Genomic DNA, 25385 nt, shown 5'->3' with positions numbered 1-25385 from the left:
GAATCTCCGAAGTACATCCATACTTTGGGCCATTTTCACTCGGCCAATTAAAAAATTATACTATACGCACTAAGCTACAAAAAGACTAGTGCAGTCCCTGCCGGCACCGGCTAGCTTCCGCTTATTCAGCGTTTTGTCACATATAACCGGCGATCTTTGCCGGTTCAAGGCTTGTTACCGTTCCATACGGTATTTACAACCACAGACTAAACAAGCCTCGAAGTGATGACGAAGCACTCTGAGTCTACTCGGGGTATCTGGGTGGATATCATTCTCGTGCTGCTTTCACATACTATCACTTTCTATAATTGACCCCTCTATAGCGTCTGTATCCTTACAGAATAACATATTATTTGTGCAGCAATCGGTCAAGTGGGATCCCTGCTAGTGTACCCTTGTATGTACCCATACGTATCCTATACAGTACTATCGTATTACAGACCCCGATACGAAGATATAAAAAAAATTCCTCGATAGTGACTCGGCGGTCATCCATATGCAGCACTAGGCAAAAACGATTATTTTTTTCTGCTATTTAGTTATCCAGACTCACCCAGACTCTTCTCACAGGGGCCAATAGGCGGCCCTTGAGTCTAAAAATGCCCCATCCACGGCGCCTTCTGGAAGACCCTCGGGGTTAAAACTATCCAGGAAGTCACGTCCGATGCCGGAGTCGAGTACGAATACATTTTGAAGTCTTGAGGCAGAGAAAAAGAAAAGTAATTTAGCGTATGAAATTGTTTTCTAGAGAGACATCTAGTCCTTGTTTAGACTCCGGAGTATGTTGCTGCGCTAGATAGAACCCTGGCCCACTGCGTACGTAGGACCCTAGGGCTGTCAACAGCCACAAGGCTTAGCCTGACGTGTCGTATCTGCATCTGCTTCAATCAGAGTACTGTAGATATCGGTAGATATCCGGAACTATCAATCAGCATGTACGAAACCGTAGATAACTGCAACATACTCGACTCATCTTCTACTCTGTACTATACCTCTGTATATCAGTATATTTTCTATTCTACCACACATTTATAGATATACTCTGCTGTCTCGAGCTGACTCTATCCTCCGGAGTTGTACTAAAGAGTAGTCGTCACCAGTGGATCTTATCACTAGATCGCACTAACCCAGCACACTAACCACAAACACTAACCTCCGGCCAGGGCTGGTGTAGCCGCCGAATACGTAAGCCACAGACCCTGCTGCGTCTGCCTGGTGGACTTACGTAGATGCGTACGAATTGATTGTGGGTATTATATTCGTGTTGAAGTTCTTGTTGAGAGACAGAAGAGAGTGTACATACGGACTTTCGGAGAAGCTGAGTTTGATGTGATGTGATTGATTGGAGATAGTGGCAGTTGAGACTCGGCAGTTGGCAGTGACTATGTACCACGTAAAGAAAAGAATTGAGCAGAGTAGAGTCGAGTCGAGAGTGGTGGTGTAGAGATAGAGTAGTGGAAATGTCATGTTAAAATCTCCGGAAAATAGACGACTTATGTAAACATATTTTCCGCATCCCGAAATAGTAGTGGAATGTATACGGACAACAAAAAAACATAATTGTATTTTCCTGTTCTCTGTGTTCTATAGTCTAGCAACAACTGACCAACCTCTCCAAGACTTCGGTTATATCATTCTGTCTTTGTTCTTTGCCAATAAAGATTCCTTCTCCCTACAGATACCACACCTTGCACTTCTGAAACCCCTGTATACTACTCTACTCTGCAAGAATGCATTCCATTCCTCATAGCACAGCAACAACAGCAACAACACAACATACATATACCCCCTTCCCCAGGTTTCAACCAGATCTACCATACTCATCTCCACAGGACTTCGTATAGTGTCAAAATGACACCATTAACGACCCTACTGACCCTCCTCTCTCTCCTACCCCTCCTCCAAGCTTATCCGATTTCGTTACACCATCGCTCTCCAGCTCCAGTACGACCCATTCCTAGTTTGCCAAAAAGTAAACAAAGCTAACCCTTGATTGATAGAGACTTATCCCGGATGTAAGCGATTACCTCTCGAAATACTTCGCCGACATCGGTCTCCAGAGTCTATACGAGAGCTTCTATCCATTTGACAACAAGCACGATGCCTTTGGCGATATCTCTTCCTCTCTCGATCCGAGCCCCAGTTCGCCTACATCGCCCTCGCCGACCCCAGAGGCGACTGAATACTCAAGAGCGAATGTGATTCCGACAACGACAGTAGCTCCAGCCCGGAGTTCAGACCCGACACCAAGTACGACCTCAACCACGAGAACGAAACACAGTTGGTGGGCGAATTGGGATCTTGAAAAGATGTCTTCCTCGGCGCTATCGTCGAGCTTGACTGCTACACCAACGCCGAGTCCGGACCCGAGCTCGTCGAGACACGGTTGGTGGGCGGATTCTGATCTTAAGATCCTGTCTTCCTCATCGGCGTTGGTAATCCCAACACCGACATTGACACCAGTGACCGTGACGCCTGTGAAGTCTACAACGCCGACATCTGCCACGCCGACATCCTCGACTGTGGCGTCAGCAACCCCAACTCCCTCTGCAGATACTGGCAAGGATGATGGGGATGATCTATGGGATTCGTTGTTTGATGCTCTTTCCGGACGAATTCGGAATGCGCTGGATAGCAGCGATGAATTATGGTTATCGGACGAATGATGTCAATTCTGTATTGAGGGCTGGGATGCTATAATTTTTGTTAAATCCGTTATCGCCGGACGGATGGAGTTAGGAGTTAGTGTCCAGAGCAGAGCTTATTTATACAGAATACACCTACTTCTCTCTATATCTTCTAAACATATCCACAAGTCCATTTCATTCTGTATACTCTACTCACCATCAAAATGCCCACCCTCCTCGGACGTGAAGTCGGCGCCACCGGCTATGGCACAATGAGTATGCCACCTCCCCCACAATCAATAATTGAGACCCCCATACTAACTCAACATACCCAGGGTTAACCTGGACCCCCACCCCACCCCCTCAATCCCAAAGCTTCGAAACCCTCAACACGGCTCTCGCCCACGGCGCCAATTTCTGGAACGCCGGTGAACTTTACGGCACTCCCGATTTCAACTCCCTGCATTTGCTCCACGCCTATTTCTCGCAGTACCCGGAAAAAGCGGACCAGGTGATCCTGAGTATCAAGGGCGGTTTGAAGCGAGGACAATTGCTCCCTGATGGGTCGGAGGAGAATATCCGGCGCTCGGTGGATGAGTGCCTGAGGGTGCTGGATGGGAAGAAGAAAGTTGATATTTTTGAGTGTGCGAGACAGGATCCCAATACGAGTGTTGAGCAGACCGTTTCCATTCTGGGGAAGCTCGTGGAAGAGGGCAAGATCGGGGCCGTTGGGTTGAGTGAAGTTGATGCAGAGACTATTCGACGGGCGTAGGTCTTTCTACTACCTTTACTGTTTAGGGAATTTTACTGACATCTACGATAGCGCTAAAGTCTGTCCCATCGCGGCCGTCGAAGTCGAAATGTCCCTCTGGGACACTTCCATCCTCGAAAACGACATCGCTAAAACCTGCCATGAACTCAACATCCCCATCGTCGCCTACTCCCCTCTCGGCTGGGGCGCGCTCACCGGTGCCTTCACTAGCAAAGACTCCTTCCCCGAGGGCGACTTCCGTCGCAACCTGCAAAAGTTCCAGGACGAGCACATGGTGCACAACCTGAAGCTGATCCAAGAGGTCAAGAGCCTTGCTGAGCGGAAGGGTGTGGCGCCGGTTCAGATTGCGCTGGCTTGGATTCTCACACTGAGTGAGAGGGAGGATATGCCGACTATTATACCGATTCCGGGCGGTTCTACGAAGGACAAGGTCACGCAGAACCTGAACGGGGTGCCGCGGCTTTCGGAGAGTGAAATGGCGGAGATTGAGAGGATTCTGAAGGAGAACCGGGTTGTCGGGAAGCGGTACTATTAGGTGTACTAGTACGGTTGTATTTGTCTATATGAAAACTTTTGTATGTTAGCAGTGTAATTGACTGGGAATGCGTTTTGACACCGATGAAAAATGGCAATCAGATCAAGTGTAGAATGTCGACATGCAATCTCACGGCTCACTTGGAGAGGAGATTGTCTGTATTGCAGAATTCTTATTTTTGTTCATCATGCAGATGACTAGCTCGGAAAATAAGTTGTACTCACCATAAGTTAGCAACTGCCGCATAGAGTCCAGCAATCCCGCGTAGTTGTAAGGGTTCGTAGGTGGTCAGGTTGTGTGAAAAGAAAAGCAGTTTGTGCGCGAGTTTTACTAGCCTCGTCACGTGCCGATATCCTCGACTCGGATACAGAGTAACCAGCTCTAACCTCACTCCTTTACTCTTTACCTGCACTTCACCTCTAATCCTTCATTTGTCGCGTCTTCACCCCATTACCATCGCAATGGACTCCCCAGGATCCCCCCTCTCATCCATCGCCTCGGACGAAATCTCAGATCGCGAAGATGCAATCCCATCCAGCGCCAACACCAACATGCCTCCTTCCAAACGCCGTCGCACCGGTCTAGCCCCCCAGGATGGCAACACAACCCCCGTCTCAATAACCTACCAAGACCAAGAAGACTTGCAACCGCCCGCCTCCCCCTCGACGTCCATCTCCTCCGACACGTCCGGTGAAATCCCCAACTCGCCCACCACGCTCGCGCTGCTGGGGAATAGCCAGGAGGAGGACTACAGTGGACAGGGCAGTGACCAGGTGACGGTGTGCCGGTGGGAAGGGTGCGATGCGGGGGATTTAGGGAATATGGATGATTTAGTCGGACATATTCACAATGAGCATATTGGGTCGAGGCAGAAGAAGTATTCGTGCGAGTGGGCGGATTGTAATCGGAAGGGGCAGACGCATGCTAGTGGATATGCGTTGAGGGCTCATATGCGGAGTCATACGAGAGAGAAGCCGTTCTACTGTTCTTTGCCGGGTATGCTTTCCGTCTACCAACTTGCCTGCGTGTCTGGCTAACTGTCGCAGAATGTGATCGCAGTTTCACCCGCTCAGACGCGCTAACGAAACACATGCGAACCGTTCATGAAGCCGAAGCGCTACGCCCTCTCGAGGCTCTCAAAGGCACTACCTCCCTTCCTGTCATCGGTGGTCCCACCGCAACACCAGCTAGCAAGCTCCAACGCATCAAGCTCAAACTCTCCCAACCACCGCGCGACGATGCTAGCGAAAGCGCAGCCGAAGAGCACCCACCCGCAGTCCCAACCATCGATAATGACCTAGGCGACATCGACATCGACCTCCCCGAATACGGCCCGGAAATCGGTTTCGACGAGCACGAACTCTCCCTCCCCCCACGAGATCTCTACCGCCTCCTCCGTCGCCAGATCCACTGGGCAGAAAAGGAAGGTGAGAACCTGCGCGCAGAATGGGAGCGCACAATTCCGAAGCGCAAACAGTCCTGGTTAGAGAAGGAGAGTGTCTTTGACGACGTGATTGACGCGGAACTGCGCTGGTTCGGGACGATTGTCGGTGTGCATGAGAGGGAGGGCACGATTAATGATGTGACGAATGAGTTATTTCCGGCGCCGCCGAGGGAAGCTGAGCGCGCATTGAAGAGGTATAAGCTCGAGAAGGGGTTGATGCCCGAGGAGGAGGCAAGGCAATTGAAAGAGACGGATTACTTTTATCAACCCGGGCAAAAATTCCATGTGGACTATTAGGTATCTTTTCTTTTTCATTGAGTGGGCGGTCTGTTTCATATGGGAAGTACAATGGCGTTTTTATTGGAAGCATCTTTTATTCTCCATGCTTCTTTCGGGCTTTACGGAATACTTCTCTACTAATACAATTTCTCTGACTACCGGAGTATGTGGTTTCCTACCAGTATCACAGTTAGCGGCGCAAACATTCTGTACAACCATCACATTTGCGTAACGGCTCACTGCAGTTGGTTTCCTATTATTCTTCCTCTCGTCTTACATCCTGCGCATCATCTCAACAAGTACATAGAAAGCGAGCTCTTTGTTGCATCTTCTCTTCTACCCTCTCCAATAAAAGCAAGCGTCAGAGATCCTCCAATATGTCCGAATACGTTCAATATGTTCGTTCATCAGCTACCTCTACCTGAATGAATCAATCAGAACTAACTATTCCAGAAACTCCAAATCCGCTACGAAAACTACGACGCCTACGAGAAATACGATAAAGACATCCAAGACACGTACAATACTTCTCTATCTCTCAGAACCGAAGCATGCTCTAACATGCCCAGACTCGAAACAAAATACGGCGAATTAGGCGCTACGCACATCCAGCGATGCTATGTGAGTCCGAGCGTTCGCCTGCTCCTGGTAACTAGGTATGACCACCTATGTCTTCGAATAAAGATATGAAGGGAACTGAGGGGACTAGTTTCGAGGCACCGGATGGTATCCTGGATGAGCTGAGAAGTGTGAAGTTGGGGGAGGGTATTGCTACAGATATTCGAATGGAGGAATATAGGAGGCGTTGACTTGGGTGGCATCTTCACATGGTTCTATACTGCTCTGGATAAAGCGATATCAAATAGAAGAAACTTGACAGCGACGGCACTCAAGAAGGACTGCGGATTTAGCGTGGTTAGAGGTACATTGTCTATTTCCTATGCTGTCCTCTCGGATTCTCTTTCCACGTACAACCAATACGAGCCATGCACGTTTGTCATGATTGCTTATGCTTAAATTTCAGAAATACCCAATCATGAAAGGATGGCATTCTTTTCTGCATGTTACGTAGCGCCTCAATGCGGCTCTGTGTCAGCTGAATCCAATATCAGATTCTCAATGTTGGGTATAAAAACGAGATCTCAGCACAATCTGAGGATAGTCTCAAATTTAGAATGAACCATACATAAAGCAGAATGACCCTTTACTATGTATGCTCCTTTACCAGGTTCGGTCGAGCCAAGTCTAATCTATCTCTTTGCTTCTAGAAACTTACAGTCCAGTTCCTCAATGAGGACTTTTGCAACATGTACAGTCGTGATATTTACTACATGTACTTCTCCTTTCTCTGCTACTTGTATCCATATGCTAACCCTAGACATACAGACTAGAAACCAAATTCAGTCGATTAGGCGTTACGGAGATCGAACCGGGAAATACAGATCCATATTCCCATCTAATATCCACTGCCACGTAAGACTCGTCTGGCGTATTATATTCGACGGTGCTTGAGTGCTAACAAAAACCAGCATCGGGGCGCCACCCAATGTCTTCTTTAGTGATTTGCGGGATGTACGATTGGGAGATGGTATCAAGACTATTGTTCAGCCGTTATCCTAATTCTGTGAGTTGATTACATGTGTCAATCGGAGTTAGATGCATGTACATCGGGCAAAGAAGGACTGACGCACGTCAGCGGTTCATGCCATCGATGTAGGGTTGGGTCTTTGGTTTGTCCAGCAGGGTCTGGCGGTAACTATTTTCTATGCTATTGTTTCGGGCTTTCCGGAATATTTTTCTATATTCCCCGCTGCTGGAACAGACTTATGCATCTATTCTGCAAATCCATCACATGCCCTGCGTAATACTACATCACTCTTGTCTATAGGGCGCTCACTGCAGATGTTTGTTTCATGCCCTTGTCTGCTTACGCCCGACGTCATCTTGGGTATAAATAAGTAAGATAGATATTTGCCGTCTATTCCATACAATAATACGATCAATTTTGGTTTTTCTCCATTAAGCCGGAAGAAGAAAACATAATCCTGCCCGAGATGCACGAATACGTTCGTCCACCTCCTTGGATACGATCCACCAAGCTAATGGACCGCTTAGAAACTCATGATCCGCTACGATAACTACGTCGTCTACGAGAGATATGATAGCCGCTTGCAGAGAATGTACTATTCCCCGATCCCTGTGCATCGTGACTCGACTAACATGTTATCTACCTACAGAATCGAAACCAAGTTTGGTGCAAAAGGTGCTACGAATATCCAACCGTGTTTCATGAATCCGAGCCTTCCTCTACTCCTGATTACTAGGTGTGTCTTGTCGTTTGTCATTATCCTTCTCTAAGCAGGCTGACAAGCTATTTTAGCTTCCATGCACCGGCTAGCGTCTCGCTGGTTGAACTGAAGAGTGTAGTGTTGGGGGAGGGCATTGCGACTGATGTTCAGCCGTTGGAGGAGTACAATAGGTTTACACTTGGTTGATATCTTAGTAGTATCTACAAGCACATGAGCGTAAGTTCAGCTACGGAGTGGAATGAAATTGAATCTATTAACTACACAAAACATTGCAACTATAGAAAAGTTTGATTTGGGACAGCGTATTTCAGACTCTGCAGAATTACGCCTTCGGCTGCCAAAGTATTCCCTGTTCCTCTCACACTTTGCTTACTGCATTCTGCAAGATCGTCACATTTTTGTGTTATTAACGCTACATCCTACGTACCCAGCTCCTTGTCAGGCTCATTTTAGTGCAGTTATTTGCTTCCCGGCTTACATCTCAGCGATTCTACGGTATAAAAAAGTAAGAGATCTATGCTGGGTTTACAATGTAACCACCATTCTATTCTCTACGATCTCGACTCCTCGGAAGGAAAAGAAATCTGCTGTGCAAGATGCCTGACTACATCAACTACGTTCGTTCATTCTCAACGCTTCTTCCCTTTTCCTAAGCCTTCGATTTGCTAGAACTGACGATGTACCAAATGCTCAGAGACTCCTAATCCGCTATGACAACTACGCCGCCTACGAGACATACGATAAAGATATGCAAGAAATGTCAGTCCTCACTATACCACCCTCTCTTTCGTATACCGTATCTAACAAGTACCCGTTTCCAGACTTGAAGCCAAATACAGCGAACTAGGCGCCACGGATATCCAACGATCCTATGTGAGCCCGAGTCTTCCTCTACTCTTGATCAACAGGTATGTCCGGCTGCTCTCTCACATCTATGAGGACGAATGAAGCGACTAACAAACAAACTAGCTTCAAGGCGCCGGAAGACGTCCCATTGGATGAGTTGAGGGATATAAAACTGGGGGAGAATATTACGACTGATATCCAGCCGATGGATGAAGCAGGCAGTATAGATATAATTGATGTTGAGGTCTACTCTACGGAGTGCTATAGGAATACAGGTCTATTGGTCCATTGACTCATTACCGAATAAGAGCAAGTACATATCTGTGTAGTACGAATACATCTCTCTGGCGCTATGCATGTTTGTCAGTAATCCTTTGTCTGCTTTTTCCTGAGCTATCCAATCAAACAGATGAAGGTGATCTTTCTGCATGCTGCCTACATGGCTATCGCTGCAGGTTCCCCGTCAGCTGAAAATCAGTCCCGAATTGAATCTTGAGTGTATAAAAACAAGACTTCTCAAGGACAATGTTTCTGAATCAAAAAGCCCAAGGACCAAAACACAAACCCAGAAATACACGCAAAAATGGTCTTTTCATATGTAAGTCCGTTTAGCACTTGCAGTCAGCCCAGATTCTTTAACTAACTCTTCATTTTCCAGAAACTCACGGTCATATATTCCTGCGATAGAGCTTACGACATATACGAGCCTGTTATCTACCAACTGTAAGCCCTTCTCTCTTTCAATCTGTTCACTAGTATTCATATAAGGTACTAACATGTCACCCAGGCTAGAAACTCAATACGGCATGTTAGGCGTCACGGACATCCAGCCAAAGATTACAGACGCATCTTCCCATCTTATCTTCACTACCATGTATACCACCGCACTATCTCATCTGGCGTTTTACCAAAATGATGCTCGATCACTAACAATCCCAGCTTCTGCGCACCGGAGAACATCTTCCTAAGCGATTTACAGGATGTCTGGCTAGGAGAGGGTATCCATACTATAGTTGAGCTGTTGTATTAGCCAAGCATGCACGGATTGATTGATCTCCACTGCAAGAATCAACAGAAAGTCGGATGAGTTGAATACCGGACGGATCAGTCAAATGCGATGCAATGCATGCATGCATACTTTAAGACTGACTAGGGTTATTTTGTTTGTTCGGAGACTTGTACTCTCGTTGCACGGGAACTAGGGTCTGGCGTTTGATTGGAGGTATAATATCTTGGATTTGTATTCTTTCGGATCTCGCGGAATGCCACACTCTTTGCTTATTCTATCTCCATGCGCGGCTCTCACTGCAGTTCTAGCTTGTTTCTTTCTTTTCCCTCCCGGTCAGCTTATGTTCCGGTCGTCATCTAAGGGTATACATATAGGAAGTGAAATAAAGTAAATCTCTGATGAATCGAAACTACATCATCTTCCTTCAAAATGGCACGATATGTTCGTACACAATACTCAACAGTCCATTCCCAAGACTTCCCAAGACTAACCCCATACCTTCTAGCAAGTTCTAATCCGCTATGAGCACCATAAAGCCTTCATGAAATACGATTCGAATATCCAGAACATGTAGGTGCCCTCTCTTTATATGTAAATACACCCAAACTCTAACGAGGCTGCCAGAATTGAAGACAAATTCGGTGAGATGGGTGCTACTGATATCGAACGGTATCACATGAGTCCGAACTTCCCTCTGCTACTGGTTACTACGTATGCCGGGCGCCCTTCCCCAGTACCTTATTGATTGCCCAGGAGCTATGAAGAGCAGCTTCGAAGCGCCAGATGACGTGTCGTTGGAGGGACTGAATAGTGTCAAGTTAGGGGAGGGTGTTGCATTTGGCGTACAGCCAAACTAAGAATGAACTATACGAATAGCACGATATCAAATGAATTCTTTCTATTGACACATTAACGAAACATGAACACATCAGATATCGAACTCCAAGACGAATCCCTGATAAACATAAGATACACGAAACGGAAAGGACCAACCCAAACATAGTACATTGGACCCCTGTCCCAACTATGCGGGTATATAAATAAAACAATATCTGCGTCAGGGAGTCAGGGATCGAGACTCGGTGAATATATAACACAAAATCTGAAAGTATAGCTGAACAACGCCATCACGCCATGCAAGTAGATCTTTCATATGAAAAAGATGAAAAAGCGCGTCTGCGCTTTTTGCGCTTCGTCGAATCGTCCCCGTACGCCGGATGCCATGCTGTCCCAATCAATGCATATGTACCTCGAAACAGACAAGCAAAACGAAAGAAAGGCATGATCAACAAGTGGCCTTGCCAGATCCATCTATATATAGACTGGATGATCCTGGCAGGAAGAAACGAAAGAGTCATGCAACCCAAACGCTGCAAGCAAAAAAGGAGATATAGCGCAAAAGAAAACGCTTGATAGCACCACCAGAAAGCGATTGCAGAAAATCGCAAGAAATAACACACATAGAAAAAGATAACAAATAAGAGATCATGCCCGTACAATAATAAAACATGCCGAAATATGCTCATGCTCATCTAATTCCCGTTGGACACAGGTTTGGCCGAATGCGCATGCAGTTTCTGGTACATTTCGCGCAACTTGGCTCCCCCTGCATCCTTGTTTGGCCAGTAGTTGACTGAAACATAATCCCTATTATATAGTGAGTAACCATGACCCTGTTTTGTTCCGCTAGGACAACTTACCATAACCGTATTTCCAAGGAATGCAGCGACTTTTCACCATGCAGAGTTTTCCGGATAAAGTCACCGATCAAGCCAAGAAGACGTCGTAACTCCGAGGCCCGCTCCAATTTGTTCGAAAAGTTCTCTTTCGTAACCGCAGACACCTTCTTGAGATCTTCCCGGATGGGCTTGAAGAACAATCGAGACATGTCCTCTTTCCCAGAGCTACCGTTCTCGCCGCTCTTGCGCCGACGCACCTCTTCGCTTGATGCATCTGAGACCCGACGGGACCGGTCGTTGTGATGTGATCTGGCACGAGAATCAGGAGTATGGTGCCTATCCACGCTGTCGCGATGAGTATGAGATCGGTGCCTCGACCGATCTACTTCCCTTTGGCCCTTGCGGGACATCGAAGGAGCTGGTGATGCCGATACACTAGCACTGGCTGGGGCGCGCGAATTTTTCCGGTTGTTGCGGTGATGGTTTTCAACCGCCCTTCTGGCGCTGACACTGGAGCCATTGGTAACCTTGTCTCGCAGCACAGACAACAGATAATCGGCACGACGAACCAGGTGCACCGCACCAGGCGACTTGGTCGACTTATCCTCGGTAGTAAGCCGTTCAGTCTTTCGTTCCACCCGGTGCTCTTCGAGGAAGAACTTGTCCCCGAGTCCCAGATCAGTATCATCCCGAATTTGAGACCATGCACCATATCCGTGACGAGCAATGCCAATGCAGAGCATACCGTCCTCCCGTGCACCCCAGCTGCAGGTGTAATCTGGAGCCTTGGTAGCTTCCGGGACGCGGAAGTTCTTGAAGTCCGACACGGCCGCCGCTGCATCCCTCAGGATGCGCATCTCGGCAGGTCGCTCGACGATGGTGTACGCGTTGAGCCGCTTCACCCCGTGGAGGTCAAACAGAACCGCCTTCTTTTCCTTCTTCGTTGGCACCTTTCCTGCCTTCTCCAGTGCTTCTAACTTGTCCATATCTTCCCGCACCAGGCTAGTAGCTTTGTCGGTGATTTCACGAAGCGAGGCTTTGACAGTCTCTCTGTCACGTTCTAACAGGCGAGCCTCCCGAATGACATCCTCTTCGCGGTCTTCAATGTCACCGTAGCGTAAGAATGCCCGCATGAGATGGCGGTATTCCTTTTCAACAAGCGGTCGCTTCGGATCCAGGGAACGGTTATTGTCGGATTCGTGTCCATCATCCATGCTAACCTGTGCTCTGGCTTGCCGTTTTGCTTTGCGCTCTTCACGAGTATCTCGCTCTTCCGTAGGCTGGTTGCGCTTGCGTGGCCGATTCTGCTCAATGACATCCGCAAGATACCGTTCATCGGCCTTCTTCTTCTCATCGGCCTTAATCTCTTCGAGCTGTTCCTTAGGGATGATGTCATCCCAAGTGAGATCGTCCACCTTGATATCAACATAGTTGAAGGCCTTGAGGAACTCTTCGCCACCATCTGCTTGGATCTCTTCGGCCTGCTCCGTTTGATGCAGTTCGGCATTGGCGAGAACGGAGTCGATATCGAGCTGCTCCAGCTTCTCCTGGTTGCCTGTTTGCTCAAACATTCTCTGGCCGCGACGCTTGAGAATACGAGAAATATCATCCGTCGAGTTCGGCTCGCCAACGATGCCTCCACGAGCCATTTTGGTCTGAATTTCAGACGCCTCCTTGTCAGTGACACCACGCTGGATGGTAATCCATTCGAGCAGGAGCTTGTTGCGAGCTCTTTCGATTACTTCTTCCTCGACAGTGTCTTTGGACACTAGACGATACACGCTTACGGGCCTTGTTTGTCCGATCCGATGGGCCCGTGCCATGGCTTGCAAATCCGCCTGCGGGTTCCAATCTGAGTCGAACAGAACGACCGTGTCCGCAGTCATTAGGTTAATACCAAGACCACCTGCTCTTGTAGATAGAATAAACGCGAAATCATTGCTGCCAGGCGCGTTATAGTGTTCAATTGCCAGGCGGCGCGAAGCAGCAGCGATAGTTCCGTCAAGCCGTTGATAGGAGTAGCCACGGTAATCCATGTAATCACCCAGGAGGTCCAACATCTTTACCATCTGACTGAAGATCAGGACGCGATGTCCGTCACGTTTCAACTTGGCTAAGAGCTGGTCAAGCAACATCATCTTCCCACTACTTGTGATCATCGCACGCAATACATCCTCCCTGCGTACGCACCCGTCCAAAATCTTAGTCTCGGCAGTAGGAAACATGAAAGGGTGGTTGCTTGCTTTCTTGAGTTCCATCATTATGTTCAGGAGAGATTGTTTCTGCCCCTTGGCTCCGTCGTTCAAAGCGGCATAGTTTTTGGTCAGAATGTTCTTGTAATATTCCAACTGCACATCCGAAAGCTCGACACGAATAATTTTTTCGGTCTTTGGAGGAAGATCAGACTCGACCTTGGACTTGGTCCGTCGTAGCATGTAGGGCTGGATAGCCTCGGTCAACTCTGCCAGCTGGTGAGACGCAGCCTCTGCATTCAAATCCATATCTTCATCAACCTGGATCACACCTGGGTTTAAGAAGTCAAGGAGAGCGGAGAGTTCAGCAAGGTTGTTCTGTATAGGCGTGCCAGTGATGAGGAGACGGGCCGGTGATCTGAATTCGAGCAGCTTGATGTAAAGTTGAGAATCACGGTTCTTTAGGCGATGTGCTTCGTCGACAGCCATGAATTGCCACTTGAATTGGCTGAGGAATGCAGAATCCTGGAGGACATATTCGTAGGTTGTGAGCAATACGTTGAACTTGGGGCGCTTGGGATTCCCGTCCATCATGAGCTCGTGCTCTTTGAGGACGTTTCTAGCGACTTCGTTGCCGTTATAGACGACGTAATTCAAGTCCGGTGTCCAGTTATCAAACGTTTCGGCCCACGACGGCATAGTCGAGAGCGGGACGACGACGACGAAGGGCCCCTGCTGGTGCCTTACATGGCGCAACCAGTTAATGAACGCCACGGTCTGTACTGTTTTCCCCAGACCCATCTCGTCCGCGAGGACGACATTGCGATTCCTGGTCCAGTTGTATGCCATGAAATTTACTCCCTTCTCTTGGAATTCTTTCAGCTCTCCGTTTTGCAAAAAACTCGGGGTGCCCTTCATGGCCTCAAACTTTTTACGCGTCGCGGGGTTAGACTCGGACTTGTCAGAGATGGGAGGGCGTGATGAACGGTCGAGGAAACGATCGATTTCCCGTTGGGCAACCTGACTGACGAGCTCTTCACTCTCCCACGTGCAGGAGTCGTAAAAAAGACGTTTCCACTTGACGAGATACTCGGGGCCCTCCTCTTCATCCCGCATTCCAATAACACGCTCAACTACTTTGTAGTCCTCAATTGCTTCTACGTCTCTCTCACGATCCAGGTTCCATTTTTCGCGATCCTCGGGTGGCACGTCATCGTCCATATGAAGGCGGATCTCTTCGGACAGGATTTTGCGAATGTAATTGTCAAGGCGACGGGTGCTACGGCAGTTGGCGAGAGTCTCGGATGTCTCCCACGTCGCGTGATAATGTGACTTCCCTTGCCATTTGATGTAGAATTCAAAGTGGTGACGATCCAAATCAGTGTTCTCGGGATCGACGCCCTCTTTCAAGCGATGATTGAGGACGACATCCACCGCGGGACGGTTGTCTTCTTCCACGGTGTCATTGACCCAGTAGTTCTCCATCACATCTTCAGGGTCATCTTCAAACATCGACTCGTCATCGTCCTCTCGGTAGTTCGAGACCTTGGATGCGTTTCTGGTGGAGAAACGAACCTCGCCGTGAGGAGGGTCATTGTTCGACGCGGCCTGCAGCAGGCGTCGGCGCTTAGTCTTGCTAGCACGAGCGCGTGGCCCTCCGTACTCATCACTATCCGAATCTTCAGTTTGATCCTCTTCCTCTTCTGAGGAGAACGACGACTGGGTGGCGGAGTGGGCGGGACGTTTCGAGTTTTGTCGGGGTGCGGCCTGGCGTCGACGTTGTGTACGCGGCGCGACTGCATCCGAGTCCGAATCCGAGTCAACTACTTGACGCGTCTTGCGAGCACGGCCACTTCTCCGAAGCCCATAGAGGTCAGGATTCTGTCTCATGAACTGGGTTTCATCCATTGGAGAGGAGTTGCGCTTAGTGCCCCTTCTCGCTTCAGAGGATGAAGAGTTTTCATCATTGGAAGGGCTGCTCTCCTGGACTCCATTCTCCATTGTAAATTCTTCTTCATCCCCGTCCGCATCGGGGGAACGAGCATCGTAGGACTCGGACGCGTCGCGAGGAGGATGGGAGGCATTGCTATCTGATTCATTGCCAGCGAACTCGTCCTGGGCACTGGCTATATCGAAGACCGGGGTGGCCATGTCACCGTTGGCAACCGCAGCCATGGTAGAGGAGTCGAAAGTAGATGGGATCACCACGCTAGTAGCTATCGACGACGAAGAAATCAGCATTGAGACTCCACGCAAGCCCGGAGGGAGACGCAAGAGGCAGTAGGGGTAAATCAGACATACGCGACTCAGTATTCAATCAAATCGAAGCAAAAGACCCCAGAGGTCTAGCAGAAGATGAGGTATGATGTAGGATGATGGATTTTGATGACGGGTGCGATGAAAACGCGACAAGAGATGATGACGGGGCAATCCGTGAAAATTCAGATTCGAGGGCAGAATCAGACTCAGGAGACGAAATATCAGGAGTCCTCAGCCTGAAAGAAATTCATGAACATCCTCAGCAACGTACATGTACAAGTTCTTGAGCTTTTGCGGTGGGTCGATAGACGTGGAGAAGTAACCCCAGTCGCGCACGACTCTTTGCAACACGTCTGAAAAGGCTAAGAAATAACAGAAAAATACTCACGATCCATAGCTTGGCGACCCCAGAATTGGGGAAACGCAAAAGATCAATGAGGAAAGGAACGAATGCGGGTTGGTGGGTGGTTGGCTGAGGCGTTGAAGTGGTGGGGGAAGAAGAACGGACAAGAAGGGAGAGAGAAAGAGTGAGAATCTGAGTTGGTCGTCGGCGGCTGTGTTTATGCCTGAGGCCCATAATTCAGGCATTAAGGCTAAGTGTGTGTCACGTGGATCACGTGATGGCACAAGCGAGTCCCAGTTGAGATTAGCACTGCTTATGTATCACGTGAGATTCGGATATATGTCCGGGCCGGTACATAAGCTGTCAGCCAATCAGCATGCTTACAAATAATGCAGGATTTCAGCCTCAGGCATTAAACAGTAAGACGCCCACGAACAATAATAATGAGAATAAGAGAGGCCAGCAAAAAAAAAAGGTCCAACTGCCGCATTCATTTCTCTCTCTCATTCTGACTTTTTTCGACTCATCGCAGTTGTTGGACAGTATCTATTTATTGTGTGCTGTTTGCTACGGTCGAGATCATCAATCGGTCATTTAGTTGGGTTCGCTTTTTTTGTGGATTCTTTTTTCCTTTTTTACAGCCCACTTTCTCCCCTCACAATTTACATCACAACAACCCCGACGTGTATAGTTGAGATCGCGCGATATCAGACACCATGTCTGACAAGTTGACCCGGTATGGCGTTCGCCTAGTATCTATGGATTTGATGAAAGAAACTGACTGGTGTTCTGTCGCTCAGTATTGCTATTGTCAACAGTGACAAGGTTCGCTTCGAAACACCTCTTCCCCTACAACGATGGATTGCGATGGTTGCTAACAGGTTTTATCTCGCTTAGTGCAAACCGAAGGTACGATAATCGCACCTACGTTGGAATGTGTTGCGGTGATACTCATAGTTTGCAGAAATGTCGCCAGGAGTGCAAGAAGTCCTGCCCCGTCGTCCGTACCGGAAAGCTCTGTATTGAAGTGAGCCCCGAGTCCAAGATCGCCTTCATTTCGGAACGCCTTTGCATTGGTTGCGGTATCTGTCCCAAGAAATGTCCGTTCGGCGCTATCCATATCATCAACTTGCCTACCAACTTGGAGACCGAGGTCACCCACCGGTACTCGGCCAACAGTTTTAAGCTCCACCGTCTTCCCATGCCCCGTCCTGGTCAGGTTCTTGGTCTTGTTGGAACCAACGGTATCGGAAAGAGTACGGCGTTGAAGATTCTGAGTGGAAAGTTGAAGCCCAACTTGGGACGCTATGAGAACCCTCCGGACTGGGAAGAGATTCTGAAGTACTTCCGTGGTTCTGAGCTGCAGAGTACGTGTTCTTTGCTCTCAATAAACGGATCAGTATGGTTACTAATTTTGCGCAGACTACTTTACCAAGGTGCTCGAGGACAACCTGAAGGCTGTCGTTAAGCCTCAGTATGTCGACCAGATTCCGAGAGCTGTCAGGGGCCCCGTCAAGGGTGTCAAGGACTTGATCAAGGCTCGGACTCAGTTGGACAACTTAGACCACGTCATGGACATCCTTGGTGAGTACTCTCTTTACTATTCCGCGGATGACTCAGTCGCTAATATTCATATCTTGAATAGAGCTTCACCAGGTTGCCAGCCGTGACATCGACCAGCTCTCTGGAGGAGAATTGCAACGTTTTGCCATTGGTATGGTCTGTGTCCAGAAGGCCGATGTGTAAGAGGACCCTTTCTTTTTATAAAACTGCTCTCGGCGATTCTAACAACGCGCCAGTTACATGTTTGACGAGCCCTCGTCTTACCTCGATGTCAAGCAACGTTTGGCCGCTGCCCGCTCGATCCGTGAGCTGCTCCGCCCCGATGACTATGTCATCGTTGTTGAGCACGACTTGTCCGTGCTAGACTATCTCTCCGACTTCATCTGTGTGCTTTACGGAAAGCCCGCGCTTTATGGTGTTGTCACCCTCCCTGCTTCCGTCCGTGAAGGTATCAACATTTTCTTGGATGGTCACATTCCGACCGAGAACTTGCGATTCCGTGAGGAGTCCCTCTCTTTCCGTCTCACTGAGGCTGGTGACGACTTCCTGGCCGACAAGGGACGTGCCTTCACTTACCCCAGCATGACCAAGACCCTGGGCAACTTCAAGCTGCGCATTGACGGCGGTCAGTTCACCGACTCTGAGATTATTGTCATGATGGGTGAGAACGGAACTGGAAAGACCACCTTCTGTAAGATGCTTGCTGGTGCTGAGAAGCCGGACGGCGAGGCTTCTATTCCCCGCATGCACATCAGTATGAAGCCCCAGAAGATCACTCCCAAGTTCCAGGGTACCGTGCGCCAGCTCTTCTTCAAGAAGATCAAGGCTGCTTTCTTGTCGCCGCAGTTCCAGACCGATGTCTACAAGCCGCTCAGGATCGACGATTTCATCGACCAGGAAGTCCAGAACCTCTCTGGTGGTGAACTTCAGCGTGTCGCTATCGTCTTGGCTCTTGGTATGCCGGCCGACATCTATCTGATTGACGAGCCTAGTGCGTACCTGGATTCCGAGCAGCGTATCGTGGCCTCTCGTGTCATCAAGCGTTTCATCATGCACGCCAAGAAGACCGCCTTTATTGTCGAGCACGACTTTATCATGGCCACTTACCTTGCTGACCGTGTTATTGTCTTCGATGGCAAGCCGTCCGTTGACGCTCACGCCAACTCTCCCGAGTCCTTGGTCACTGGCTGCAACAGTTTCCTGCGCAGCTTGGATGTCACTTTCCGCCGTGACCCCAACAGTTACCGTCCCCGTATCAACAAGTACCAGTCCCAGATGGACCAGGAGCAGAAGTTGCATGGTAACTACGTAAGTACCTGTCTGCACTCGGGAAGCATAACTTTAGTGACTGACATTCTATCTTATAGTACTTCTTGGAAGAAGAGAGCTGAAAAGGGCATCCCTGGCAAGCATAACCGCGACCATCACCGACGTGATGGGCGCGACACCCACCCGCGACAAGACCGGCGTCGTGGTAAGCGGAAGAGCCTAGTTAATCGTTCCGGCTTTTTCAAGGCCTCTGCTGCTCAGAGCAGACGGCGTCGATGCGGTGTGCGCCATTGTGACGGTGGTGAGGCTTGCGCGACGGAGGATGATGGCGATGACGACGATGACGATGACGGATGACTATTCTGCGTAGGAGTGGACTGTCTGTCCTCCCTAGTTTCCTCGCAGGTTACTGTCAAACAATCATCTCGATATCGCCCATACCATCCAACGCCAGCATGCCATTGATTATCTTGAATTGTTTTCTCGGGAGACTCCAGCATAGGAGTTTCCTTAGGGCTTTGTGTTTGTGGGCATCGGAAAATGTTCATTTATGGGTTGGGCATTTATCATCGGAGTTTCTTTGGTTTCGCAAAAGCTTAGATGATGTTATGATTTATTTAGATGGCTTTTAGCTAGTGAGGATAACTAGGGAAGGGAGAGGTCAAGTTCAGACAGATAGCTGGCTACCTTCCGTTTATCCTAGCTTGAATTTGAGTCGATAATTGCTATTTCGGTCAGCTTACGTTCAAAGTAGCCGGTTCGGCTGTGCATCTACTACAGAGAGAAGTCTGCTGGGTGCTTCTGTCGTTATAATTGACATGTACAGAACATTTCGCATCTTTCTTTTGCTGTCACAGCTTAGACTCAGTGGCAGACGATCCTCTGTCAATGAGAGGTGGGTTTCATGATGGTTGAGAGGCGCGCTTTTTGTTTTATGCTCTTGTCACTTTGTTCTTTTACTTTTTGATAATTCTACGTGTATGTACCTAGTAATTAAGGATGCGTCAACATGTCGATTTTGGATCTCTTATTAAATTGTAATAGCGCAGCTGCTTCTTCGTTCTCCATAGACCAGTGTACCCGGCTAGTGGTCTGACATGTGACTAGACCAGCATGTCCGAACGAGAATGCAGGGACAAATCAACTCTTGCTTATCCTGCAAAACGAAGTGCAACCACCAAACTACTCTTCCTCTTCAATCTCCCCCTCCTCGCTTCCGGAGTGAATAGCCTTGTCATCCACCTTCTTAGCGTCCTCAACAGGACCAGGGGCAGGTGCAGCACTACCAGCTGTACTAGCAGGTGTCCGCTCCCTCCGATCCCTATCCCTCCTTGCGCCTCGACTACGTTCACGTTCACGGCTAGGATCCCGCCGATACCGCTTCGCAGAGCGGCTGGCCACACTCTCCGAGTCGCTGTCACGTCTGCGCCGCCGCTCGTTCGTGCTGGGCGTGTCACCACCGTAATCGAGCTCGTCGCGGCCGCCGCGCGGGTCCCCGCGGGTGCGGTAGAGTCGCTCACGTTCGTCTTCACGGTCACGACGTTCGCGGTCGTAGTGGCTAAGAGGCCGAGTGCTACGTTCGCGGTCCCAATCGCGTTCACGATCGCGATCCCGTTCTTCACGGTCACGTCCACGCTCGCGATCCCGTTCGCGGTAGCGCTCCCTGTCACGGTCTCGTTCGCGATCGCGGTCTTCACGTTTGTCGCGGCTGGGTGAGAACCCGCTGACTTTGCGGTAGGAGCGTTCGCGGTCTGCTTGGGCTTTGCGGCGGTCTGCTTCGTAGGCGTCTGGTTCGGGGGTGCGACTGACGCGGCTGGGAGCGCCGCGTCTTTCGCCACGGTATCGGTGGTCGCGGTCGTAGTCTCGGCGGCTGCCGCGATCACGGTCTCGAGAGCGGTCCCTATCCGCATCTTCCTCTTTCTCCTTCAGACGACGGATAACCTTGTCGAAGGCGGCTTGGCGGAGTTCGTCGCTTTCAATTGCCTTGTATTCTTCCAGTCTTTCAACCCTAGGTTGGACTTGGTCCCAGGTATCAGTGGCCCGGACAGGGGGATCCAAATGCTTGATCCGGGACCGCAGTGCGTCGATGGCCCGTCGTTGGTGGCGGTCTGCAGCATGCTTTTCTTCCTCGTTTCTCCGGAGGGCCTTCTCTTGGACGCGCTGGAAGATGAGCTGCAGAATATCCGCATCAAAATCTGCAGTCCGGCGATCAGAGAGCATGACAGAGTTAAATTCTTCGAAAGAGGTCTTGGGTGTAACTTCGAAGCGTTTATCCTGAAGAAATGCGTCAGATAAAGTATCATACGAGCTGAGCATGTTTACTCACATCAAGCACATCCAACACATCGTTCCGCGGACCACGCAGTGAACGCTCCTCCTCCTCCAATACATCCCAGAAGAGGTCCAACGGAGAAGATCCCGCATTACCGAGCATTCCTAGGTATCGAGGATCTTCTTGGATCAAGGGACGGACATTCATCCATTTGCTACCAGCCTTGATCTTGCCGTGAGACCGCAGCTCCTTCAACAGCTCAATGAACTGTTCACGGGCATGGCGCTCCTTCCTTTGCTTGACTGCCTTGTTCTGCTGGCGCGCATCATTGAATGTTCGTTCAAGAGCCTTAATATGGTTCTCAAAAGCGGTCAAAATATCAGACTTGCTTAGGGACTTGAACTTAGTATCACTTTGGACAGTCTCGTTGGACTGGATAATGGATTGTGCCTCAGACCAGCGAGTGTACGGCTCCAGATCCAGAGACTTCATGATATTCATCAGCTCATCCATGGCAGCCTTTCGCTTAACAGCTTCCTGCTCAACGTGCTCCTTCCTAAGCTCGGAAACGTACTCTTCAAAGAGCTGTCGCCTCTCATTATCATCGTTTGTAGACCGGAAGATAGTCTCACCCTCAATTATTGGCCGAATGGTCCTCCAACGACTGTAGTATTTGATTTCAGGATGCCGTTTCAGCATGGTATTGAAATCTGCTCTGAGCTTAGCGAATCGTTCTTTCGCCCGATCCTTTTCCTGCATGCGAACCTCGACCGCGTATTTCTCAGAGGCTGTTTTGCGGTCTCTTGGGTCTTTGAGGGCACGGTACTGCGGATCCTTGATGATAGCACGCATTGTCTGTTCCCATGACCAATCGGGCTGGACATTATGACGTCTCAGCATTTTCATGAATGCTCCCTCCGCTTCATCGAACGAGTTATATTCCGGTTCCGTCTGCGCGCCTAACACGGGGGCAACTGCTGCCATTCCATTCGTATCCGGCGCGCCGTAGCCGCCCCGTCGGTCGCCGAATCCTCGACCATAATCGTCGCGCTCTCGCTGCTGTGGGTAGGAAGGAAACGAATTGACTCCGCCTGCGACAAACGTAGGGCCCCTACAGTCTTCCCGTTAGCACCACCGTTATCTCCCCTAAATCAGACTGAAATTTACGTTGATTGTGGCTGCTGGGACACTTGAGCCTGCGCAAGAGCTTCTTTGTAAACATCCGGCATATCCCAAGTACTTTGCTTGGTTTCCGAGTGGTACCAGTATTTTCGTCCGTTATCAAGAGTCTGTTCTTTCCATGGTTGATTCGCCAGCGCGCGCTATAAACAGAACACAAATTATCAGTAATGCGCATGGAATAAAAAAAAGGCAAACTAGCGAGTGTACAAACCTCGACTGGGGTCATCAGCTCAACGGGCTTCTGCCATTGCGTCGCTTGCGTCTGGACATTGTAGTAATAGATTCGCCCATCGGCCTTATTGCGAGCCTCCTGCCATAAGGAGGCCGGCCCCGATGGGGCATTTATCGGGTTCATGATGGGCTGTCGCGATTGAATCGGAGAATGAACACCGGCAGGTCGAACAGCAGCAAAAGTGAAGCTTGAAGCTGTTCGGAGAATCGATGCTCTGCCAAGATTGTTTGCACTGTTTGTACATGACAACCGCCGCGGGACTGTATCAACAACCAACAACTACGGAACACTAGACCCTCATTTTTCCTCTCAAATAACAGTTAATATCAGGAGCTCAGTGTCCTCTAAATTACTAACGTATCAACAACTTTTCTTTCTTTGCGCATTTATGTGGTAGGCACATTGCGCTCTTGTCACAATGCTGGGCCTCGAGGTTCCAGGGGAATTCCTACGGCATGCCGTTCTAGACACGGTTGTGCCTAATGCTTCTGACATCGACTTAGAGGCTGCGCTGACGTCTGCCCTGGAGGCAGGCGCAGATGATCTGACAGATGTCCTATCATATATTCCCCAGCGCTCTGTTGTATTCTTTGGTACGTACCAAGTTGAAGCCCCCAGACCGAACTCCGTCTCTTACTCATCTGCAGTAATATAGATGAATTCTGCAACGCTCGTATCGTCCTGAGATTGTCCAATTGCTCGGAAGAAAGTCTAAGGCAACACTTGCAACATCTCGAAGTCCGGCTCGATACCTTTGCGATTGATCCTGCCGAATCTGTTGCGGAGAACCCGACACCGACAAGGGACTTGATCTTCTCGGGGGCCGTGAGTGGGAAGGACGAAGACCCTTTGGTGGTTTATAATGAGTTTGAGGGGGAGAACGGGCGTGGAAATCACGTCTATGTGATTTGGAATGTTCCGGCATTTCTCAGTAAGGATGATTATTTGAGTGGGTACGTGATTTTTCATGCTGATAGTATACCAGAGCGCCCTCGCATTCGCATCCAACATCCGTCGCTTCTTTTCATCGCATCTGCTAGCCTGAACCCGACAGAGAGTCGACAACGTGAATCCCGGGACGATGACTATCTTCCATCTCTAGTTCCTGCGTCGACCAATATCCTGCAGCCCTTATCAACGGATAAGAACCGCCGTACGGACCCATTCCTTCCTGCGTCGAGACTCTTACGAGTTGTGCCGGCAACTTACAGCGAGGACCCGATTTATAATGTTCAGCAACAATCTGGGCACCCGATTCGCGTTGTACCCGCGGCAGGTGCAAGGATACGTTATTCGCGACTGAACTCATACTCTGGTCGGCCCACCACGGTTGCAAGCCTCGATTTCGAAGTGACTCCATTCATAAACTGCGATGTCACGTTTGACAAGGCAGAATTGAGCCTTTCCGATGGGACGATCGAAACCCTGTCCGATGTCCCGGGACTCAAACCACCTATAAGATGCCGTCCGAGAGACGACGTTACCCTGATGTACAAATTAACCCCCGAATACGGACCCGATCCTAATCCCTCGACGACCGTAATGGTCAGCACCTTAGACATATCCCTAGAAGCAGTAATCAACCTGGCAGAGAATTGCCAACCACGCATCGCCATGAGATGGAGGACAAACGTGGATTTCTCCATGGCGCTCAACCCAACATTTGGTGGACCAAGTCAAGCCTTGCAGCGAAGCAACCGCCCAACAAGTCTCCCTATGACACCAAACCAAAACAGTGGGAATCCTCCCTCCAACCGGAGCTCTTTCAGGGAACGTGCCTACTCCGTGACAGATGTGGGTGTGACCATTTCATTCTCTGGTCCTGCCAGTGTGGAGGTTGGCAGGCCGTTTTCTTGGGGAGTCTTTGTTGTGAATCGCTCGACCGTCCCTCGGAAGTTCGCTATGGTGGCCATTCCGCGAAGGAAGCGGACAGATCCACGAGGGCACGTTGCTCGGCCATCGTCTTCGTCTATGTCGAATCGCAGCAAAGAAAACCAGGTGGCGGAAGCAGTGACGGATGATAACATTGTCCATGCGATGCAGAAAAGCGCATCTGGACAGGAAGCTGAGTTGGTTTGTTTGAGCACCGATGTTCGAGTTGGGTAAGTTTTCTAGCTTTACCCTTACCTATCGCGTATCAGTCTAACCATTTCTTAAGGCCACTTCTGCCCGGCACATGCCATTCAGCGGAACTGAAGTTGCTTCCCTTGTCTGTGGGCTCACTCCATCTGGAGGCTGTACGTCTGGTTGATGTTAATACGAACGAGACGACCGATATCAGGGATCTTCCGGACATTGTAGCCACCGACTGGAAGGGGCCTTCGTAGGTTTGCTTGTTAATAGAGTTTTCAATGACAGTATAGCCAGCAAAAGTCCATGGTATCTATGCGAGTAGTACTTAGGAAATCGATTGTGCCTAGCCATGTGCAAAAAGCAGTCTTGCAAATAACCGCATGTCATCTCGCTTGCGTTGGTAATCTTCATTAAGTTTTGCGACCTACATATAGACATACACAATGATTTGAAAAGAGAAAATCCGTAATTTAAGACTGGTAAAAACGTAGACTCACTCA

General features: G+C 49.4%; 11 protein-coding genes across 11 annotated transcripts; 9 read left to right on the top strand and 2 right to left on the bottom strand.

The window, feature by feature from the left end:
* Positions 1 to 1851: 1851 nt before the first annotated feature.
* ACHE_30855A (uncharacterized protein) lies at positions 1852 to 2666 on the top strand (the record flags this gene model as incomplete). Its single annotated transcript, XM_043277518.1, has 2 exons — positions 1852 to 1944; positions 2001 to 2666. 2 exons carry the CDS (start codon positions 1852 to 1854, stop codon positions 2664 to 2666), a joined length of 759 nt encoding a protein of 252 aa, XP_043135390.1.
* Positions 2667 to 2851: 185 nt separating this feature from the next.
* PLR1_1 (aldo/keto reductase family protein) lies at positions 2852 to 3934 on the top strand (the record flags this gene model as incomplete). The annotated part of the gene is made up of 3 exons (XM_043277517.1): positions 2852 to 2903; positions 2963 to 3395; positions 3451 to 3934. 3 exons carry the CDS (start codon positions 2852 to 2854, stop codon positions 3932 to 3934), a joined length of 969 nt encoding a protein of 322 aa, XP_043135389.1.
* Positions 3935 to 4485: 551 nt separating this feature from the next.
* On the top strand, positions 4486 to 5675 carry ACHE_30853A (C2H2-type zinc finger protein; the record flags this gene model as incomplete). Its single annotated transcript, XM_043277516.1, has 2 exons — positions 4486 to 4930; positions 4981 to 5675. The coding sequence occupies 2 exons, from the start codon at positions 4486 to 4488 to the stop codon at positions 5673 to 5675; spliced, it is 1140 nt and encodes a 379-aa protein (XP_043135388.1).
* Positions 5676 to 6034: 359 nt separating this feature from the next.
* On the top strand, positions 6035 to 6466 carry ACHE_30852A (uncharacterized protein; the record flags this gene model as incomplete). Its single annotated transcript, XM_043277515.1, has 4 exons — positions 6035 to 6055; positions 6111 to 6175; positions 6227 to 6313; positions 6367 to 6466. The coding sequence occupies 4 exons, from the start codon at positions 6035 to 6037 to the stop codon at positions 6464 to 6466; spliced, it is 273 nt and encodes a 90-aa protein (XP_043135387.1).
* A 1312-nt stretch (positions 6467 to 7778) lies between these two features.
* ACHE_30851A (uncharacterized protein) lies at positions 7779 to 8152 on the top strand (the record flags this gene model as incomplete). The annotated part of the gene is made up of 3 exons (XM_043277514.1): positions 7779 to 7837; positions 7895 to 7981; positions 8038 to 8152. 3 exons carry the CDS (start codon positions 7779 to 7781, stop codon positions 8150 to 8152), a joined length of 261 nt encoding a protein of 86 aa, XP_043135386.1.
* A 410-nt stretch (positions 8153 to 8562) lies between these two features.
* On the top strand, positions 8563 to 9104 carry ACHE_30850A (uncharacterized protein; the record flags this gene model as incomplete). Its single annotated transcript, XM_043277513.1, has 4 exons — positions 8563 to 8583; positions 8661 to 8725; positions 8788 to 8874; positions 8936 to 9104. The coding sequence occupies 4 exons, from the start codon at positions 8563 to 8565 to the stop codon at positions 9102 to 9104; spliced, it is 342 nt and encodes a 113-aa protein (XP_043135385.1).
* Positions 9105 to 10250: 1146 nt separating this feature from the next.
* Positions 10251 to 10566, top strand: ACHE_30849A (uncharacterized protein; the record flags this gene model as incomplete). Its single annotated transcript, XM_043277512.1, has 3 exons — positions 10251 to 10262; positions 10327 to 10391; positions 10446 to 10566. 3 exons carry the CDS (start codon positions 10251 to 10253, stop codon positions 10564 to 10566), a joined length of 198 nt encoding a protein of 65 aa, XP_043135384.1.
* Positions 10567 to 11353: 787 nt separating this feature from the next.
* Positions 11354 to 16346, bottom strand: ACHE_30848S (chromatin-remodeling ATPase CHD1; the record flags this gene model as incomplete). The annotated part of the gene is made up of 3 exons (XM_043277511.1): positions 11354 to 11468; positions 11522 to 15908; positions 16340 to 16346. 3 exons carry the CDS (start codon positions 16344 to 16346, stop codon positions 11354 to 11356), a joined length of 4509 nt encoding a protein of 1502 aa, XP_043135383.1.
* Positions 16347 to 17228: 882 nt separating this feature from the next.
* Positions 17229 to 19248, top strand: RLI1 (Fe-S cluster-binding ribosome biosynthesis protein; the record flags this gene model as incomplete). Its single annotated transcript, XM_043277510.1, has 5 exons — positions 17229 to 17661; positions 17717 to 17878; positions 17940 to 18036; positions 18094 to 19165; positions 19225 to 19248. 5 exons carry the CDS (start codon positions 17229 to 17231, stop codon positions 19246 to 19248), a joined length of 1788 nt encoding a protein of 595 aa, XP_043135382.1.
* Positions 19249 to 20308: 1060 nt separating this feature from the next.
* Positions 20309 to 22935, bottom strand: ACHE_30846S (snoRNA-splicing protein PRP40; the record flags this gene model as incomplete). Its single annotated transcript, XM_043277509.1, has 4 exons — positions 20309 to 21400; positions 21453 to 22509; positions 22566 to 22720; positions 22792 to 22935. 4 exons carry the CDS (start codon positions 22933 to 22935, stop codon positions 20309 to 20311), a joined length of 2448 nt encoding a protein of 815 aa, XP_043135381.1.
* Positions 22936 to 23230: 295 nt separating this feature from the next.
* ACHE_30845A (TRAPP trafficking subunit Trs65 domain-containing protein) lies at positions 23231 to 25139 on the top strand (the record flags this gene model as incomplete). The annotated part of the gene is made up of 4 exons (XM_043277507.1): positions 23231 to 23405; positions 23468 to 23743; positions 23798 to 24914; positions 24971 to 25139. 4 exons carry the CDS (start codon positions 23231 to 23233, stop codon positions 25137 to 25139), a joined length of 1737 nt encoding a protein of 578 aa, XP_043135380.1.
* Between the last annotated feature and the right edge of the window lie 246 nt (positions 25140 to 25385).

This window comes from Aspergillus chevalieri, chromosome 3 (assembly GCF_016861735.1).
Source record: "Aspergillus chevalieri M1 DNA, chromosome 3, nearly complete sequence".
NCBI lineage: Eukaryota > Fungi > Ascomycota > Eurotiomycetes > Eurotiales > Aspergillaceae > Aspergillus > Aspergillus chevalieri.
Note: the sequence above shows the minus strand (reverse complement) of the source record. Positions and strands in the feature narration are given on the sequence as shown.